At 43.3% G+C, this 12,849-nt stretch overlaps 1 protein-coding gene across 50 annotated transcripts in view; it reads right to left on the bottom strand.

Moving 5' to 3' along the window:
• Positions 1-12,849, bottom strand: part of FOXP1 (forkhead box P1) — a 618,285-nt gene that overhangs the window by 27,956 nt on the left and 577,480 nt on the right. For all 50 annotated transcript variants that reach the window (XM_081528351.1, XM_081528327.1, XM_081528350.1 and 47 more), the window contains one exon: positions 12,173-12,260. In XM_081528351.1, coding sequence (XP_081384477.1) covers positions 12,173-12,260 — 88 coding nt within the window. The remainder of the gene's footprint in view (positions 1-12,172; positions 12,261-12,849) is intronic.

Raw genomic sequence — 12,849 nt, 5'->3', positions numbered from 1 at the left:
CCAAATTACACTATGGCCCCCTGGCATACAACAAAATTTGCATCACTGCTTAATCGTTTTGAAATCTATACGACCACTGCCAAACTCCGAGTAACTGGAGGTGTCGGGGTGTGATTTCTCAACACAAGATGCATGAGCCTTTAACTGGGAAGTCCTAGACCTACTGGCACCAAGGAGTCCCATGTAACACAGACAGCTACAAGACAAAACCGTGAATCACGCCTATTAACCAACCTGATTCATGAGGAAGCCAAAGGAAAATGAGCTAGGGAACTGAAAACTCGTAAATTCGTCTGTTGTGGTTGTGGAGAAACTCCTAGACACACAGATACACTTACGCAAAATTAACTCCATCTTTCTTCACAAGTAGACAGAGGTGCAGACAGTCCAAGCAAGCCATTTTAACAGGGCAGGCAGATAGCTACAAGGGGGGACAGGTCCCCATTTCCAAATAAATGTACAGTAAGTTTACTCATTCACTGACTCAGTATCTGAGTACCTACTATGTGCTAGTCTCATTGTGACAAAAATTCAAGTCTCCTCAATCTAGAAAACATTCTCTTCTGAAGGCACATGAATTCCTAACTGGATGTACATAGTAGGGACTCAGATGCTATTTGTTACAGGCTGCTTTCTTATGCTGGCCCCGGACTGTTTCCTATACAAGGGTATCTTCAACAGTTCAAGACACCTGAGCATAGGGGACATAATTATGACTATAAAAGAGGTAGGAAATGTATCCCCCCAAAGATACAGGTTTAGTTAAGAGAAAAGCTGTGGAATTTGGGGGAAATGCCACAGAAGAGATTACTATGAGACGGGAGAGGGAGGGAGGAGGGGAGGGAGATGGAGGAGAGGCAGGGATGGAAAAAAATCTCAGTTCAGGACGTTTACAGACTATTTGCCCAAAATAATGCGTTAGAACTGGGAAGGGACTCAGTCCTTCCCTGTCACATAATTAACCTTAAATCTTTAAAATATCAATTAATTTTTTGTAAGTCTAAAATTATTTCCCCCCACCCTCAAATCAAGTAAGACTCACTTTTTAAAATCCAAGTGCATTTTAAGGGAGGAGGATGTTCCAAGAATTGGGGGAAGGCAGAGAAAAGGGAAAAAGTAGCAAAACAAGAATGAAAAAGCTTTCAACTTATCCTAACTCGATGACTCAGTCTCAAGCCATATCACATTTGATTTTTTTTTTTTTTCCTTTTTATTCCCTTGTGGTGTGGTTTGGGGAGGAATAAATTAAGAAGTGGGGGGTGGGGGGAAGCCTTACAGTGTTAGCGTTTATCTTTCAACAAACAGGAAATGAAAATGATACCATATTAGGAGCCACTTTATGTTATCCATCCTCTGTTCTTTAGTCAGTTATTGAACAGCCAAACTAAAAGATGCTCAGAACACATAATGCTAAAGGAATTCAGTTTTCCAAAGTGGCTCGGTTAGAACAATTAAAATGTTAGCAATGGCATCTTTCTACAGTTATTTGTTTTTTATGTGAGTGTTCTAAGTTCTTCAATGTTACAACTAAAACATTTTTAGATTAAGAAAAATGGTTTGTTTTAAAATTATCGTGGGGCAGAGGAATGGAGGCATCTCTGTTATTCTTTTTAAAAACAAGAAGTAGTCTGTGGTGCTAAATGCTACAAATTTAAGGGTGGGAGGCAATATTTACTGAAGAGTCTGATGAATATTAATAATGACTTAATTTAGGGGTTAACACTGTTGATGGAACAATTACAAAGACCAAGTAGGAGGAGGTCCAAATTCCCAGCATCAAAAGAAACCATTACCTCTATGTTCCATTCTACCAAGCTGACCTTTTACTGGTCAAAGGTGGTAACACCACATGGCAAACACACATGGAGAATCAGTACACCCAGTCACCTCCACAACCCTGGTGCTTTACTGCTGGAGGGAATCTTACTTCTTCATAAGAATATCACTTAGATTCATCATTCATTTTGAGAATTATCCAGGTTCCTTATTTTGCCTCAACCTCAAGTCTACTATCCTAACTCTGGTTTACTATAGAAGACAGGCAAAGTTACAGAAAGAGGCAAAAATCCAAGTTTTTATTTGTGTTTATTAGCGCAAACTAGCATGTCATATATAGTCTTGGGAAGGATTTTGGATTTTTATCATTGATAACAGTTCTAACACAAACTTTTGACAAGTGAAAGAAAAAAATCTCACCAAATTCACTTTTTATTATTATGCAAAAATGGCTACAAATTCACACCTAGTGAAATCAGCTCCTCTAAGGTGGCTGTCTTGCATTTACAATACTCACTGGTCCTTCAAACAGCTTGCAGATTCTTTGCTGTTTTTTTATGCCATCATTCCATGAGCTCACCACCCCCATCAATTTTCACAGCATCCCTTCTTTGTTATAATACGGGAATACAAACATTTAATATTAGCAAATATAGTCTAGCATTCCCTTATCAACTGACTCCCATGACAGGCAAAGAAAAGGATGGAAAATTCAGTCCAAAGGTCACCTAAAAATCTGGTTGACAGATTTACACATCCTTTTATGTTGTAGTATCAAAAGAGAATTACTCTCCCAGAGCTTTCCTGGTGGGTACAGGAGGAGTATCTAGCTTAAAAGGAATGACAACAGGCCTTCAGTAAGGGGAGCTGCGTGTGCAATGTCTGTTTAAATTAGTTATCTGGTGCATCAATACTGCAGAATGACTACAGAGTCAAAAATGGGTTAAAAAGGACGTGGGCTAACAGACTTCGAAGGATTCGAATCCTGGCTCTGAGACTCTGAGCACATTATGTAACCTTTTCAAGCTTTTCACTTCTCCTTCTAAATATGGAATAATAATCTCTGAACTTTGAAGGGTTGTTTTGAGGATTAAATAAATTCTTGCACATAACAAGCTTAGCACAGAGCCTAGCACTTCATGAATGCTCAAAAAAAAAAAAAAATTTTTTTTTTTTTTTAAAAGGAAAGTTAAATCAGTCTAGTCTGTCTAGAGTTCTGACTGAGTAGATGTTTGGAAACTGGATCAACATAACAGAAGTTCGACGGAGTTTGCAGCTGGGCTAACTGGGGAGAGAATTTTGACATTTTAAAGAAGGGAACAGGAAGCTAGGAAAGATGATGCTCGTTTCTCATGGATTTATTCCCTTGGTTCTCGCTTTTATCTGTCCCTTGTCCTAAAGAAATGTTTTTTCTCCCCTTGACTAATACGGGTCACTCCCTCTTCTATTCCCCATGGCCTCAAGTCAGCCTTCAGATCGCCAGCACTGGCCAAGACTGTAACAGGGGTATCACTCCCTAACTGCTGAAGGCCAGGGGGCCCCACGCACCATCTTCAAAGGTAAAAGCTAAGAAGATTACACCCATTCTTTTACCAGAGAAAAGGTAACGTGGGCTGAAGTTCATTGAACACAATCATTTTCCACACTCTCAGGAGGACTAATCATTTTAAGCCCAATTTGGCGGTTCTCACTGATGAGAAAATTCTTCTGAAAGCGAAGGATTTGGGAGACAGGAAAAAACACTAGAATTACAGAGGATGGAAAGAGGAAGGGGCCAGGCCACTCACCCCATTTCACAGGCTGTTGAGGCTACTCCAAGGCCTCTGGTTCTCATGCCGTGTTTCATAGCTGGGGAAACTGAGGCTCATGGGGAGAACTTAACCTGAGGCCGTGGAGCTAGGAAGGGACAACAGTAAGACTAGAACCCAGGTGACATGATGCTTGGTCTGACTTTCCCAAATGGGTGGGATCCCCGGCATCACCTGGGACCCCACCTGAGAACCCAGATCTTTGCCTCCCTCCCGTCTCCTACACTAACCTATGTAGGCAGAACCTGGGGTGTGTGTGTGTAAGTGTGCGCACACATGGGCGCACAATGTTAGCCACACACAGGTTACAAAGAAGCAAGCCTGGATTAGCTGACTGATGTCCCCAGTTTCAGCGATGGGGATCTGACCTAATCTTGTCCATTTCTCCAGGGGAGGGATCCAGGAGTAAATGCTTCTAATAAGGATACCAAGGGTCCAAGTTTAATGAGGTGCGTTGGGGAGACACCACTCTCTTCTATGAACTGAGTGTGCCATAGCAGGGACGGGCTTGACACCCTCCGCCACTGCATAAAACACAGTGCCAACAAAACTGATGGAGGCAGAATGGATCTTATTACCTGGTCTCTTAAGAACATATTATCAGAAAGAGGAAAAAGGTAAAAAAAAAAAAAACCAAAAAAAAAACGGGGGTGGGGGGAGGACAGCAACTGGAAGGAGGAGAAATTAAATTCTTCTACCAAACTGAGTATTTACCAGATAGCTATCTTCCAGCCACTCTATCCAGCGGTGGTCATTCACAGACCTTCACATCTCGGCCTTGAAGGCCAACTCAGGCTCTCAGCGGGTAGGCAACCTACGGCTCATTTCACCCCAATTGAAGAATTTCCCAACTTTTATTGTATTCTGTCACCATCTTAACATTCCTCACGTGTTATTATTAAAGACTCTCTTGACATTTCAAGCAGACGCACTCGGATACTCTGTCATAGTCTAAGAATTCTAATGCTCCCAGAGTAAAGCAGGATTTTAAATTATGAAAAGAATCGTGTTGGTTTTCCAAGGGGGGGACGAGGAAGGGAGACACGCAGAGACCCTCCCTCCTTTTTCTCGGCCCCGTCACAGAGCAGTGGCAACACGAAGCTGTGATGCTAGTAGGATCTCTCTGTTTCCAGCACCCTTCAAGCTTGTTCAGAGATAGTCAGGAGGCTGCGGAGTCTCTGTTGTGAGGCGCTGTCCTGAGTACCGCTTCGAATGGGGTTAGAAAGGGCCAAAGGGCATCGGAGACAGGTGACACACTGGCCAATGTCCCGGAAGTTGGTGCGATTACAAACAGCCCTGCTGAAGGCGGAGTGATCACATGAGTCGCCACGGTGACGGGTCTGTGTGAGGCTGCCGGTCTCCCTCTGCTGTTGCCGCCTGTGCACCCCCCTGCCTGCTGACATTTTCTTAGAGCCCACAGTTCCTGGGGTGGAGGGATTTGGAAACCTTCTGCGTGGGCCCAGCATCACCGAGCTCCAGCCCAGGCCCCTCTTACCAGGAACTTCTTGGGGAGAAAGCTCCTTGAGGCAGAGGAGAGCACGGCCCCACCGGCTGTTTCCAAACCCTTGATCTGCAAGGCCTGGGTGTGTGCAGAGAACCTAGCGGGGTGTAGCGGAGTAAAACTTGCTACTTCTAAATGTCTCTCTGGCATGCAGATTATTATTTTAAGCTTAAAAGAATCATGGCCCCAAAGACTCAGAAACTCTGACCTTCCTTTTCCTAACAGAACTGCAAGGGCCTGTCAGAACAGAGCTGTCACTAGCGGATCTGCAGAGTACAGGCCAGGAGGTGGGGGGTGGGGAACTCTGCAGGGCCCTGAGATCAGCGTCCACTCTGCACCCCATTGTCTCCCTGTGGTCACACAACATTTATTTACTAAACATTGACTTTTCCATCTCCCTGTGAACTGCCTTTGTCCTGTATGAAGTTCCAAAGCCCTACTCCCAACACCCTCTTTTGTCTTTAGCTGAATATGGTATTCACCTCGAGGGTTTTGACCATTCTGATAGATGATTCAGTTTTCCTGGGTCTCTTCCATGTATACCGTCTTGCTAAGCTTTTGCTTGATTTTCTCCTCTTACTCTCTCTCCTGTCAACTGAATTCTTAGACCAGGCAGAAGAACTTAAAAGGGTAGAGGAAAATGTTCTCCTCCCTAACAGAGCCCTGATGACCCCGGGTGCAAAACCACAACAGCACTGAGCAAGAAAGGAAGGCAGATTCCAAAGGTGGGGGCCTGCCCATCACCTTTGAACAAGTTAGTTATATCTTCTACACCGCAGTTCCCTCATCTTTAGGGGGCAGGGGGGCACTATTCTGACTCTCAGAGGACAATCACCATCCACTTAGAAACACCTTCTCAAAGAGCAAGAAGAAATATTACATTAAACATGCTCGTTAAGTGTGAGACACATACTGATTTCCAAATGTTAGATTCTCCCTTTAAAACATGACTCGTGGGGTGAAAGAAACAGGATTTTGAATTGGGGGCTGTGGGGATTCAACCAACCTGAGGGTAAATTCACTAGGACAGTGTCTTGGCTATAGAGTAGGGGCTTGATAAACATTCTTTCAAGTGGTTTTCGAGCTCCTTAATGCAACAAGCCGAACACGGGAATACTACATATTTTCTACAGCCAATGGATTCAAACAGATCATGAGGGTAACCAACTCATCTCATTTTGCTCAGGACCCTGCCCATTCTGAAACAGAAGATCCCAAGTCTCAGGAACCCCCAAGTCCCAGGAAAGCAAACTGCAGTGGCTGGTTACCACCACATCCTGTTGAACAGAGAGATTAATTTTAAAAAGAACCCAATATCCCTCCACTCTCAGTCTCCCTCACCCCACAACCTAGGCACATCCCTCAAGCGGCTCCTGCGACCTGGAATGTCCTTGCCAGGCTCTTCCCCTGACACCTCCACAGTGACTCCCTCCACCCCAAACTCTGCCTTGAGGGCAGTTACAGACCTAGTATTTTTACCCTCTCCACATTATAGGAAGGAAGAAAGTGTCTTACTTATCTATATCCAGAGCTTGGAATACCCTAGGTGCCTGATAAACAGTGACTGAATGGAATCAAATGAGTCATGGATACTGGTCCACATCCCTCCAACCCCACCCCTACCAGGGCCAAGCACATCTTTCCCATCAGCTGGGTGGCTCCTATGCTCCTTGGTTGCTTTCAATATTCACTTTAAAGGGTCTTGGGTTTGAGGGGTTGTAGGAAACCTGCCCTGGGCCCTGCCCCTGACACATGCGGAGCCCTGGACATGATGAACAGGCCAAACCTTCAAGGCTTCTTTTTTCTTTCTTTCCAAGCCCGTCTTTATACACCAAAGAGGATGAGCTAATGACTGAGCAAGGTTACATGGTCACAAAACAGAATTAAAGTGAATAAATATATCCAGAAAACTGTATTTATACCATGAACATCTCAGCTTCCTAAGACAGATAAGTCCATCCGCAGACTTCTTTTTTTTTTTCCTGTTGTCTGTTAAATCAGATGCCTTTCCCTCTTCCCAAAATGGAATTCTGACCCAGCCACTGAGATATCTTTTGTGTGATCTCATCGCCAACTGAACGATTGAGAGAGCTCACGAGCATCTCCCTCCCAGGCGAATGAACCCAGATAACGGGATGCATACGGATTTAAATCCAGGGGACAGACAGTAGGTGCTCAACTCTCAGAAGGAACCTTTGGGTGCTTCTTTACAGCCCTGGCCGTGGTGCTGGGGGTGGGCAACCAGCCCCTCACCATGTTCCCACCTCTGGTGTCCTTGCCCTCTGGGGGAGGGAGCTGGACATTTCATGACCCACATAAAACCACAGATACTGACCATGGGGATTTTTCCTCCTCCAGTCCTAACTCATTTCCATAGCTGCCTATTGTCCAGAAAAATCTGTCAACAGAGAACATCTAACAGATGCAATCTTAAAATACATTCCCTGACCTCAAAAAGGACATTCTCTGTCCTCGATCCAAATGATTGTTATGGTGTCCATCTGTCGTCATGCTAGGTGCCTAAGTGTCCAGGGTAGGACCTCATGTAATTTTTCAGCTTCCTGGTAACAGCTGGGGTTAATCCCCATTCAGTCCATCGATAAATGTCAAAAAATTACAACTGCCTTTGTAATAATGAAACGAACTCAGAAATATTCAAAAAGGCTTTGAAAGCCCACTAAGATGTCTTTTTGACACCCTCCTCCATCAGTGAAACTAGTAACAGGGTGTAACAGAAGAACTGAATTAACCATCATTTCAATGTCAACAAGTTCTACGTAAATAGTCCACTGCTAAGAGAACGTGCATTATATATTTTGATATCTTCCAACAAAAACACACGTAAGACAGATGCCTCTCACCCACAGTGCTGCATAGATAGGTCTAAATTAGACCCTACAACCCAACATCCTGATTTCTGCCTGGTGGCTTGAACTCTGCCATGCGAATCTTAAAGGCTTCTCCGTTTGGCTCCAGTGCAGATAACACCAGGAAGGGAAACAAGCCCCGCCTCTATTCCCCTAAGGCGAGCGAGGGTGATCTTTTTAAAAAACTGAATCGAATTCCTTCATGGAGGTTTGACTGCAGGTAAGAAACACCAGGACCTCCTTTTTGGGGTCAGAGTTGAGGTTTCTGGGGTTTAGATTTGGGGGCTGGCAAGCTACACGGGACAGGACTCCAGCGGTTTCCCTGGTTTTGGTCACATCTGGGGCTGACGCTGCCCTCCCAAATTCTCCAGTGCAATCCTTTCACAGTGATTCTCCAGGGTAGACCTAATGAACCTCTGGCGATCTCTACTCTAAGATCCAATGCGAGCTTATTGGGTTTGTTTTTACAATGGGGGCGCATGTGTGACCTTGCTCCCAGAGTAAACGCCAGAGAGAATCTGGGCGGTGGGGGGCTGTCTCCTCCTCCTCTGAGTGATTGCCCTTTGGGAATATGCTCAGGTCTTGACTGCTCTTTCCTGTCGTGCTCAGAGGTGCAAACAGTTTTCAAATTCAAGTTAATACACGGTAATTGTGTAATAGACTTTGAGATAACTTGGAAATTCAGGTATTTCCTGGACCAGGAAATGCTTTCTTTAAGGGAAACAGAAGTAGCCCTTTTGGGTCAGTCATGTGCAGAGCACCCCGTCTACATGAGCAGATACATCATGCTGAGCAGAGGAGGTATGTGTGTGGGGGCCCATGTCAATGGGAAGCAAGTCAGAAAGGCTGCCGAGACACAAGAGCACCTCTTCACACACTCCTGCTGCTGCATAGACGTCGCTTCCCCAATACCTCAGACTCTATGGGCACAACGACATTAGCCAATTAAAAAGTACATTTTCAGACATGGGTGCATGAAATGGCAAACGGGGTAGCACAAACACAGAAATACAAGTATCAGAGAAACAGGAAGCCTCAAATGAGTGGCTGTGAATCTAACTGTCCTCTGCACCAAACTCTATGCAAGCCAAATATTGTCCGCCTAATCGTTGATAAGGGTGTTGGGCATGGGTTACTTCAGTACTAAAAACTGCTGACATTTTCTTGTGCATTTCACTGTTTGGGTATGGCCCTAATCTTGCACTGAAGTCTTCTGAGCGTTTCTGGTGTTTTCAAAAATGCATTACTGAGAGCGAGCACTACCTAGTGAATGAACAGTGCCACTGGAGACTTACTTATAGTCTATTTCTTTTTTTCTAGAAAGTAGGAACCAGGAGGACAGCCCCATCTGTCTCACTCATTCTTTTACTCCTTGGTGGCTCCAACAAGGTTCTTCCACGGTATAGGCTCAGGGTGATGTCTGCTAAATGCATGAGTAGATAAATGGATGGATGGATGAATACCCCTCAGCTAGCTCTCCATGACTACTGACAGCAGCAAGGACTGGCATGTGAAGCTGCCCTCGGGGGAATCCTGACCAACATGGTGACACTGGTTTTACACACCAAGGTGAAGAAGAGTGAAGTAAAGGGGTGAGCTGGCTCTCAGGAAGCCGGGAACCTATGGGAACAAGTTGCTAAGAATGTGATGCCAATTGTTTTTTTGATTCTCTAGACCAAAGCCTGCTTAGGAAATTTTTCTGCAAGGACCAGCCAGATAGTAAATATTTTCAGCTTTGCAGGCCATAGGGATTCTGTTGCGATTACTCCACTTTGCTGTTGTACAGCAAAAGCAGCCACACATAATGCCTAACTCAAAGGGCATGGCCATGTTCCAATACAACCTTATACACGGATACTGAAATCTGAATTTCATCTAGTTCATTCTTCTTCTGAATCTTACCTCCCTCACCCCAACTGTTCAAAATGCAAAAACCTGTCTTAGCTCATCAGATTTGGCCCAGGGGCCGCAGTTCTCTGTCATCCTTCTAGCAATCCTCGCAAGCTTGGAAGAAATGGAAACTCTTCGGAACCAGCCCTGCCATCTTCCATTAAAGCAAAGGTGTTCAAAAAATATCATAAGGAATATCATAGGTAACTACCAGACAGTAACTTCCAGAAAGATGAGCCTCTCTGATTCTTATTAAAAGTTGAAAAACCTGCCTTGGGTTTGAGGTGGGACTGGAGGATGAAGGGACATCTATGAATAAACGAAATCTGCAAAGAATCCAAGAATCTTCATATAGGTCTGTACCATTCCCAGGCCATGTTCACCGAAACAAAACATTAACGCTGCCAGGAGATAACCATCTGACTTACTGATCATCTAACTCCTTTCCTTCTCCCAACTGCTTCTTTTGGATAATGAGGTTATAATGAATGAAAGGTTAGTTAATCATGGCCTTGCACTCAAAATCTGCAGTCTGGAATGCCAACTTAAGCGAACCATGACAGCTCTGTTCAACAATTTATTCTGGCTGATCATTAAGAATTTCATCAATTAAATACATAAATGCAAGAATCTGGCATTTATAAAAACATCCCCAGCACTGAAACATGCAAGTTCAGGAAGCAATACCCATAGAGTTGGTCCTATTCAATCCAGTCCTTCAGGGGCTTCCCATGCTTTAATCACAAGTGAACTCTGGGAGTGAGATAAATACACTCCTTCTTTCCTTCTCAGCAAGCATGTTGAATTTAAATATGTTTCCAAAGACTTATTTAAGAATTTGTGGGGGGGGGGGGCTTACTATGTGCCCTTTGCCTGGATAAATACCTCATTGTCCTGTAAGTTCATATCTATAGTCTGAATGCAAAAATACTTAAAATAACTTTCGACACAACCTGACTAAAAAAAAAAATAAGTGATCCATCATAACTAATTAAAAAAAAAATCCTTTCTATCCTGAAAAGTCACAACAAAAAGTTTAAGTGTGTTTTGGCTGATTTTTCTCTGCAACTATTTGAAGCTATAAATGACTTAACTCAGTAAAATTCCAGATGTAATTATCTACTGTACTTAGCCCAGGGCTCTTCATATATCTCAGCATTGCTGTCTTGCATACAAAATAGGCTTTTCAATGGCTGGTAACTATATAATGTACAACATTGTTTTAATTTCCCCGAGTCGGCTAACCTCTTGCCTACACTAAACCAGCCAGAGGAAGAAGCCACAGTGAGTCATCAAGCACTCAAAAGCATTTTGGAACTCGGCTGCATAAATGGGGTTTGTAGGGTCAGCCTTATGCAATTGTACATTTTAATAATATCCATTTCTGACCCAATTTTTACTTTTAGAAACTAATTTTCTATTAATTATACCAAGGAGGGAATGACTGCTAAAACATGGTGGTTCATCAACAAGTTACATCAGGAAGTGGAACTCACATTTAAAATGCACCCCAACCAAATGTGATCCACAGGAAAATCTGCACAAGTTAATTTTCTGTAGTCATAAAATATTACATGGCCCAGAGCATTTCCAAATACAAGATTCTTTCCCCCCTCATCTCTCTCTCTATATATATACATGATATGCACATGATATATATTGGATGTACCTGAATATATGTTTGTATGTATGTGCGGGCGTGTGTACATATTTAAAATGTATAGTGAACTCTCAGTTGTTCTCAGTGATGGAGAGAAAAGGGGGACAATGAAAAATGATGCATAAATCCACATATACTTTCTATTTTAACTTTGGAAAACAGGCTTGCAAGTGTACTGGCTTGCCCCGGGTTGCCCACACTCATGTTCTCTCTCACTCTCTCTCCATTCATTCACTCCCCATATCTCTCCCCAGCTTCTCTTCCTAACTTCAGGTTAATAATATTAGCAACAGTGGGGGCTCAGACCAACAACAGATAACCAGTAAACTTAAAAAAAAAAAAAAAGAGAGAGAGAGAAGGGAGGTCAAGTGAGAGAGAGATGGAAAAGCTAAAAAGCAGTGGCTGAGGCTTGGCGGCATATACACAGAGATGCACAGAACTGTGAGATGTCTGAGCAGCAGTGTCCAAGAATGAACTGAAGCTGAACCTTCCCAAAGAGGAAAATAAATAAAATGCAGTAACATAAAAGAAGATCAAAGAAAAGAAAGGACAACATCAGATTCTGAACCTTCCATTCAATACTGAGCACACAGGAACTCATTACAGAGCACTACAGAAATGTGGGAGTGGAGGAATACTGAGGTAATATCAAAAATAAATGTGGTTTTACCTGTAGCTCTAACTGCTGTACAACCTGCATTTGTACTCTACATTGGGCTGTACTTCTATCGTCCAGCGCATGCTCACTGTTGAGATGTCTGCAACAATACATAGAAAATCATTAAGTGAAATGGAGAAACAAAAAAGGAAAATTTAAGTTACCAGGATGTTCACACATCTACTAGGTCTAGTTTACAGTCCTGCAGAGGGGCTGCCCTTTTCCATCCCCACCACTGAAAACTGTCATTATGTATAACTCACACTGTTAGCACCAAATAAAAGGCTTCCAAGGGAGAACTTATGTGGGGCTGCTGGAGATAACCATTTACGCATAAATAATGAAATTCACGAAATTAAGTCGGGGCTGCCATTCAAGACCACCTCAATGGGTAGACATCTGAGACAGGGCCCACGAGGTATTTCAAAACAGTCTAATTTATATGGGTCTGAATATGAGCATTTGTTCACAAGAAAACTGATTTCACATCACTGATGACACATTCTTATATTGAAATGCATAAACATGAATGTCAGAGACAGCAAGGGGTGGAAAAGCAACTGTAAACATATGAAATCTGCAACATGAACCTACACATGCAAATCATATACCAATGGGTGGGCGGGAAGGATGCAGACAACTATCGCAAAGGAAAACTCTGCCTGGGTTCTTGACTGTGGTCTGGATAT

Source organism: Giraffa tippelskirchi, chromosome 9, assembly GCF_054371585.1.
Source record: "Giraffa tippelskirchi isolate mGirTip1 chromosome 9, T2T-mGirTip1v1.2.pri, whole genome shotgun sequence".
Classification (NCBI taxonomy): domain Eukaryota; kingdom Metazoa; phylum Chordata; class Mammalia; order Artiodactyla; family Giraffidae; genus Giraffa; species Giraffa tippelskirchi.
This window is presented reverse-complemented; position numbering and strand designations above follow the sequence as displayed.